Genomic DNA, 8,429 nt, shown 5'->3' with positions numbered 1-8,429 from the left:
AATTTTTTGTATTTTTAGTAGAGACGGGGTTTCACCATGTTGACCAGGATGGTCTCGATCTCTTGACCTCGTGATCCACCTGCCTCGGCCTCCCAAAGCGCTGGGATTACAGGCTTGAGCCACCGCGCCTGGCAACACTTTATGTTTTTACATTAAGAAACACATCAAGACCGGGCACGGTGGCTCATGCCTGTAATCCCAGCACTTTGGGAGGCCAAGGAGGCAGATCACCTGAGGTCGGGCGTTCAAGACCAGCCTGCCCAACATGGAGAAACCCTGTCTCTAAGAAAAATAGAAAATAAGCTGGGCATAGTGGTGCATGCCTGTAATTCCAGCTACTTGGGAGGCTGAGGCAGGAGAATGGCTTGAACCTGGGAGGCGGAGGTTGCAGTGAGCCAAGACTGCACCATTGCACTCCAGCTTGGGCAACAAGAGTGAAACTCCATCTCCAAAAAAAAAAGGAAAGAAACACTCAATATATTGCAAAGGTGTAGGGTTGTTTTCCTGCATCAGAACTAATAATGGGTTAAGTTCATTTATAAGTGCAGCAAACAGAACTGGACTTGCTCCTAGTTCTAGGAAAGTTAAGAGTGCTCCCTTCTGTCATCACTCTTTTCTCACTGCCCCTCTGCGCTGACTCAGGGGCTGCTGGAGTAACTAGTCTGAACTGTCAAGTGCAGGCAGAACTGCTCACACATAGTCATCCTGGAGCAGTAACCTGTCTTTCTTTGGCTCTGCCCATGTCACTGTTGTTAGTTCAGTGCCAGCACGAGAGGATTCAGAGTAAACCATCATTGAAAGAAAGTACAGGGAGAAAAATGTCAATCAAGGTACTGGTAGATACCTGGCAGCCATAAAACTTTCTCCTCACCCTCTGCAGTCAGGCTCTTTTGGAAGGCAGCTTCAGAGATTAGGAAAGGTTAGGGAACAACAGTAGCCTCTTTTAAAGGTTTATATTATGAGGCTTAGGAAGGAAACGTGAATGAGTTGGAGTTATTTAGCCTGGATGCGAGAACATGAAAAGGAGTGGAAATTTGTTTTCTTTGAATCTAAGAAGGGTTATTTTGGGAAGTGTGGCTACCAGCTATTCCCTCTTTCCATTGCGGGTAGGCCAAGAAGTACTGGGTTTCAGTTACAGTGGGTGAGATGGAAGTTAAACAACCTGTATTCAAGTGTTTTGAGTGCTGACAGAGTGCTGGTCACAGTGGATTAGCAGAAGGAAGAAGTGTGCCAGACATTGAGAAATATGGGCTCCAGAGCCAGCCAGCCTGGCTTTGAATCCTGGCTTCAACACTTAGTAGCATTGGAACCATGGACAAAGTACTATACCTCTAAGCCTCAGTCACCTCATCTGTAAAATGGGTGTAAAATACCTACTTCCTCATGGATTATTTTTAAGATTGAGTTAATATAGGTAAGGTGCTTTAAAAAGTGGCTGGTATATATTAATCACATTTATATGTGATAAAATAAATATTAGCATGAGCAGTAGAAAGGATCTTAAGTTAATTGGGCCAGCATTTCATTGTACAGGTAAGGAGGCAGACATAAAGATAGAATCGAGATTAGAAGGCAATTCTGTAGACTTCTAGTCCAGGGTGGTTGCCACTAGTCCTAGCTGTTTTAGGAACCCATATTGCTTCAAAAGCATTTCTGTTTAGGTTCCCCTCCCTTCCCTCCTCCTGAGAGTCAGTATCTCTACAGTACAGACATATGTGTCCTCATTTAATCCCTTACAGCAGGCTATGAAGCAAATGCCACTATTACCCCATTTTTTTAAAGTGACATCTGGGGCTCAGAGATGTTTATTTAACTGCCCGAGGCTACACAGCTTCTGAGAAGTTGAGCCTGGACAAAACCCAGACCTCTGACTCCAGAGCCTGTGCTCTTAACCACACCACTGATTTTCCTTAGAAAGTTCCAGTGGAGTGCACATGTGCTAAATCAAACCATGGGAGCATTTGACAAAGGTAAGCTGTAGGAGCCACAGGGCCCAGGGAATCTGAGGGTATTTTGCAAACCCTTTTCAACCTATATCTGCTTTGTTTTTATTTTTATTTATTTTTCATTTGAGACAGAGTTTTGCTGTTGTTGCCCAGGTTAGAGTGTGCAGTGGGTACAATCTTGATTCACTGCATCCTCTGCCTCCCAGGTTCAAGCAGTTCTCAGCCTCCCAAGTAGCTAGCATTACAGGCACGTGCCACCACACCCAGCTAATTTTTGTATTTTTTTTAAATCGAGACGAGGTTTCACCATGTTGGTCAGGCTGGTCTCAAACTCTCGATCTCAAGTGATCAGCCTACCTTGGCCTCCCAAAGTGCTGGGATTGTAGGCATGAGCCACCATGCCCGGCCTGCTTTGTTTTTAGACCAAGTCTTTCTTATGTGTCTTCTGACACAGTGCAGTTATACACTAAAACAGGTTACCCAAAGAATCTCCCGGTTGAAGAGAGTGAAACTTGAGGGTCATAGAGCAGACCAAGAGAAGCCAGGACCAGAGCTCTTGTGAGATACAGACCACATGGAGGTTATCAGGGCTCCGGACAAGGATGCTAATAGACTAAAGATGTCAGCTGTCAGAATCTGCACCTTGATCAGTGGTTCTTCACCATTAATCTCTGTCAGTCCCTGATGACAGCCTTGGACTTTCCTCTCTCCGGGAAAATGTAAAGGCTCACACACCAAAAAGTATTTTTTTAAGTAGCTTCAAGGCTCATACTTTAAGGCCCAGCTTCACCTCTGTACTGGGCAGCGTAATAATTGAGGTCACATTCTTGATCAAATGGCCTAGATTTAAATCCTTCTTTACTAGTTAGCTGTGTAACCTTGAGCAAGTTACTTGATCTTGGGCCTCAAGTTCCCTCATTTGTAAAATGAGGATAATCAAAGCATTTGTTTAGGGTTGTTAGAATTAAGTAAGTTAATGTATGTGACATTCCTAGCACATACTCTATGGTAGTATTTATAGTAGTATTCACTATTAATAGTAGTACTGCTGTCCTTGGACCTTAGCCCATTTAGTAAATGTTTATGGACAGAATGAAGAATTCTAGTTGAGATGCCAACCCTGGGGCGTAGAGCATTCCAATCAGTGTGTCACAAACGGTCTATAGTTTTGCCAAGATATTGATCCACTCACCCCTCAGGGGTGCCAAAGTCCCAGTTGGTTGCTTCTGGCTTCAAGCAATGACATCTGGACATCTGCAATGTGAACCTCTGGCTTTAAGCAGCAGCATCTGCAATACAGCATATGACTATCTGTCTCTCTAGGTCCCCTGACACGAAAACTATTTGGGTAGCACCAGTCGGGGATATCGGTTGGTAAGTCGTGAGACTCCAGTAGGCAGTCCCGATTATTCCAAGTCCAGGGAAATTTTGAGAATGGGTGACAGAGTCTTCACCACTGCACTGAGAGCAGAGGCTGTGGGCTTCCTGCAGGCTTCACAAGTGTGGGGGTCCACAGCTAGAGCAGGCTCCACACCACAGTAGGTACAGAGGATGTCCTCCCGGCAGGAAGCTTCAGTGCTTCCCACCTTGCACATGAGGGACCCAGGGAGTCACTCACAGGGTTTGTGGAGAGCCCACAGTATGAGGTGCTGAAGAAACCACTGTGACTCAGAAACCAGACTAGAGTCCAAAGCCTTGTGTAGGCAACAGACGTTATACACAGATAGTGATAAGTACTGAAGTAGATTGAGCCCAGAGGTGTGAATGCTAGGAAAAGGTGGTGCCTAGGCTGTGGGATTTTATAACAGGACCCAGCCTTGTCTGCAAGATGGACTCTGAGGGCTATAGGAAACGATGGAAGGGTTTTAATCAAGGAAGTAGTATGTTTAGAGTTGTACTTTTTTTTTTTTTATTACAAATCCACTTTTATTTATTTACTTTTGATTAGTTTAAGTCCTTGAGGGGCACAGCATCACACAGATTCTGTATTCAATAGCCTTAGCAAGATTGCTTTGGAATTTAGCACAAACCATGCCACTGTTTCCATGAGCCTAAGTTACCTTTCCCAGGTTACGCTGGTTCTCTTCAGTTTGCCGTGAGCAGTCACTGTGTTGTTCTTTGCTTTGTACATACAAGTACATCTCTTGCCTAAGTAGAATTGTTTCATCTTGAGCATAAATACCTTCAATTTTAATAAAAGCTGTGTCCTCCCTTTGGTTCTGGAGGCCCCACTTATAGCTACCAAAAAATGACCTTGGACCACAGCCTTCCAAATGTATTTATCTGATTATTATTAATTTTGAGACAGGATCTTGCTCTATCACCCAAGCTGGAATTCAGTGGTATGATCATAGCTCACTGCAGCCTCAAACTCCTGGGGTCAGGCAATCCTCCCTCCTCAGCCTCTTGTGTAGCTAGGACTACAGGCATATGCCACTGCAATTGGCTAATTTTGTTTTTTGGTAGAGACGATGTCTTGCTGTGTTACCCGGGTTGGTCTTGAACTCCTAGCCTCAGATGATCCTCCTGCCTCAGCCTCCCAAAGCAGTGGGATTATAGGCATGAGCCCCATATTTGCCTTTTAGAAGTTCTGTTCTCAGCAGGCCTCTACAGTCTCCAAGATGGTGGGAAGAGAGCTGTACTTTTTTTTTAAGTTCAGCCTGACAGCATAAACATGAATGTTAGAACATGAATTGGAAGAGGCTGAGGCAGGAGGATTACTTGAGCCCAGGAGTTCAAGGTTACAGTGAACTGTGATGGAGCCACTGTACTGCAGCCTGGGTGACAGAGTGATACTTTGTCTCTGAAAAAGGAAAGAAAAGAAAATGAATTGGAAACAGACAAAAGTTTATCTGAGGACGTAAGTTAGAAGGCTCTTTACAGTAGCCGGGAGGTGAGAGGTGATACTTGCCTGAAATAAATATCTGGACTTTTAAGGGAAAAGGATGACTCAAGCATGGTTCCACCCAATTCTGGGTGGAAGGCGATACCATCCCTGGGATAGGGCATACTGGAAAAAAAAAAAAAAAAAAAAAAAAAATAGACCTGGAAGGCTGGGACACCTTGTGAGTTCTGCTGGGGACTTGTTCAATGTGTGGTACATGTTGGATGTTCCCCAAGGGTGGTTAACAAGGCCAGTGGGTAGATAGGTCCAAGTACAAGTGAGATGTTGGAGTAGGCAGAGAGAACTGTCAGCAGTGGGGTTGACTGCCTGCCTTCAGCAGGGCTCCTTCCTAAGGGGAGAAAGTTTAGAAGTGGGTTTTGATCACTGATTTCTTACTTTAAGACCAATTTATTTGGCATGCTTCTCTTTTATGCTCAACTTTTAGAATTCTTAGATATGTATATTTTGAGCCCTTTTCATAAAAACCAATACAGTTCACTACTTTGAAGAATTCATTTTTCTTCTTGGCTGGTCTTATTGACTCCTTCCCTCAGTGTCTTTGCAGTAGGAGAAAGCTGGATAACTCATAATGTGATACTGTTCATGTTCTTAGATTTGTGACCCAGAAGGAAATCTCTGACCTCAGCTGTGGCTCTTGGTGCTGGCCAGAAGCCAACTTCATGTCTGAGTGCACGAGCAGCAGTTTGTCATGGAGAGCTTGGGGCTGCAGACGGTGACCCTTAGTGATGGGACGACAGCCTACGTCCAGCAAGCTGTCAAAGGTGAGTATTTCTGGGGTCCTCAGGATCCCGCGCTGTCCCTCAGCCTCTGGGAAGGAGTGTCCACTTTTAAGAGTCCCACCTTGCCCTCCTGCCTGCTCACCCTTGCCCACCACCACAACTTGCTCTGCATTAGAATCTCCTGTGGTGCTTGATGAAAAGAGAACTCTAAAATAAAATGCTGCAAGTCAGACAACCCCAGCCATAGGAACCAATACCTCTCAAAGACAGAATTCCGAATATATAATAAGTAGCTCATAAATATTTCTGGAATGAACACAGTGCTAGTTTGACTTCCTGCTTTTCAGATATTTCCTGTCACAGTTTTTTAGTGCCTTCTAGAAGCAGTTTATCAATCTTAATTCAAGCATATTCAAACATTCAAACTATCTATTAAGCATCTGCCATGTACAAGATGCTCTTCTAAGCCAGGCATAGTGGCTCACACCTATAATTCCAGCACTCAGGAGGCTGAGATGGAAGGATCACTTGATGCCGGAAGTTGGAGACCAGCCTAGGCAACATAGCAAGACTCCGTCTCTAAAAAAACTAATATAAATAATCTGGGTGCAGTAGCATGCATCTTTAGTCCCAGCTACTCAGGAGGCTAAGGCAGGGGGATCACTGAAAGCCAGGAGTTTGAAACTTCAGTGAACTGTAATTGCACCACTGTACACCAGCCTGGATGACAGAGCAAGATCCTATTTCTAAAAAAAAAAAAAAAAAAAAAGATACTCTCTCTGATTCAAGAGAGGAACACACAAGCAGAAATCTCATGCTCTAAACCCCACTATGGATTGCTAGAATTAAAAAATAGGGCACATTGTTAAATTTGAATTGGACATAAAAATGAATACCCTTGTAGTATATGTATGTCGCAAATATTATACTATATACTAAGGACATACATATACCCCTTATAAGGGATAGACATACATAAACATGGGATTAAGCGGGGCTCAGTGGCATGTACCTGTAGTCTCAGCTACTTGGGAGGCTCAGATGGGAGGATCTCTTAAGGCCAGTAGTTTGAGGTCAGCCTAGACAACAGCAAGACCCCATCTCAAAAAAAGGGGAGGGGGTTAAATACTATAAAATACTAAATAATAGTAAGTTATTTTAAAAAAATGTATTATTTATCTGAAATTCAGATTTACCTTGGCATCCTGTATTTTATCTGGCAGTCCTACCCCCAACTCTCAGGGTACTTAAAATCAAGGTAGGTGTGGAGTCAGAATAAAGTGTTTTAGGGCAAGGCCTGCAGGCCAGGGACACTCTTCCTTTCTTGCTAGCATTCTCAGGCAGCCAGATAGCATGCGTGTCTTTCTTGGACAGCACTGGGCAAACACTGCCTTGTTCCTACTATTTATTTGGCCTTTTCTGGACTCCATGAGTGTCATTGTCATCATGAAGCATTGTCATTGCAACATTGCCCTCCTTCATTTCAACACACTATCAAAATATATTTCCACCCCTAGATTTACAGATAAGTTGTTTATTGATTTCATTTTAAGTTGTCTATTTTCTCATGATGACTAAGGATGCCCCTTAATCTCATCAGTAAGTTATTTCCATATGAAAGTGTGTGGGGGTCCCTTCTGGAAAGGTTTCTTGTCAAGAGCTGTCTGTGACATGTGGGTTCTTGTTGGCTTCATCCTTTTGAAAGTGCAACTTCTCAAGAATACTTTTGAAGCCTGAAACTCTGTTTGCTGACTTCCCATCCCAGGTCTTGCCCCTCCAGTGCAGTCTCAGTGGGTTGGAAAAACTTAGAACTTTAGCTAGGGCTGTGTTTACTCCTTGGACCCAGTTGTTCCCATGCCTCAGTCTTCCACTGAGAATTAATGGTCAGATGAATGAATAAAAAGCAAGTGAGCACACCTGACCTGAGAGAGCCACTCTTTCCTTATATCTTTCTTTCTTATATGTGGATCTCTTTGCCTCCCTACCTTCCCATTTCTTTCTTGTGTCAGTTTTCCTGGCTGTAATCTGCCTGCTCTGTGGTGTTGCAGGGTGTGCGTGCACACGCACATGTGCAAACACACACTCACTCCCAACAGATTTTCCTACTGCTCAGGGTAGAGCTGTCCTTCAGAGACTAGAACCACACTGTCCTGAATGGCTTCTCTGACTGGTAAGCTCCTCTGAAGCTTTTGACTGAGGCACTTTTGTCTCTGTCTGCCAGAAGCCCTAAAATTGTATGAGGCTTATCTTTAGGATGAGTATAAAATGTATTATTCAAACCCAGCATTTTAAAAGTGGACGAATGAGCTATTAATAAATGCACTGAGACTGTTCCAGGCAAACTGGGGTGTATGGTCACTTCTCTATAATGGGATACGAGGCCCCTGTCAGTCAGCTGTTCTCCTCACTGCCTCTTTCTGTTGTAGTCTCTGGTTGTTTGAGGAAATAGTAGGCTAATTTTTTTCTTCAGACAACTCTTCTCAGCTACCTTGAAGCGGTACACACTCTGCTGGCAGTAGCTTGCCAATGCTTTCAGAACCCCAAGTACTGATGACCTTGCCAGGATTAAAATGAGGGTAGCCTACTGCTTGTGGGTGAGAGGGAAGAAAATGGTTTCTTCTTCTTTGTCTCCACCTTACCTGCCTTTGGTTGGTTGTAGGACTGTTAGTTACTGACCCCAAGAAGACTTAGTTTGGGAACAAGTTTGGGGATTCCTCTAAAGGGGAGATGTCAGCTGGAATTAACTGTCTTTCCCATGTAAGTGCTCAGGTTCCTAAACCTGAATCTTCTAAGGAAAAGACAAATCACTTGTCATTAACCTTTTTTTCTTTTTTCTTTCTTTCTTTCTTTTTTTTTTTT

General features: G+C 43.8%; 1 protein-coding gene across 8 annotated transcripts in view; it reads left to right on the top strand.

The window, feature by feature from the left end:
* ZNF76 (zinc finger protein 76) overlaps positions 1 to 8,429 on the top strand; it is a 33,310-nt gene that overhangs the window by 12,851 nt on the left and 12,030 nt on the right. For 7 of the 8 annotated variants that reach the window (XM_017522254.2, XM_017522256.2, XM_017522258.2 and 4 more), the window contains exon 2: positions 5,444 to 5,612. In XM_017522254.2, the coding sequence (XP_017377743.1) occupies positions 5,540 to 5,612 (73 nt within the window). In that variant the 5' untranslated portion in view covers positions 5,444 to 5,539. Of the gene's footprint in view, positions 1 to 3,297; positions 3,321 to 5,443; positions 5,613 to 8,429 lie in introns of those variants that run through there. The other variant, XM_037736395.1, reaches the window with a different exon arrangement.

This window comes from Cebus imitator, unplaced genomic scaffold (genome assembly GCF_001604975.1).
Source record: "Cebus imitator isolate Cc_AM_T3 unplaced genomic scaffold, Cebus_imitator-1.0 Scaffold24, whole genome shotgun sequence".
Classification (NCBI taxonomy): domain Eukaryota; kingdom Metazoa; phylum Chordata; class Mammalia; order Primates; family Cebidae; genus Cebus; species Cebus imitator.
The sequence above is the reverse complement of the archived record's forward strand: the minus strand, read 5'-3'. Positions and strand labels throughout refer to the sequence as shown.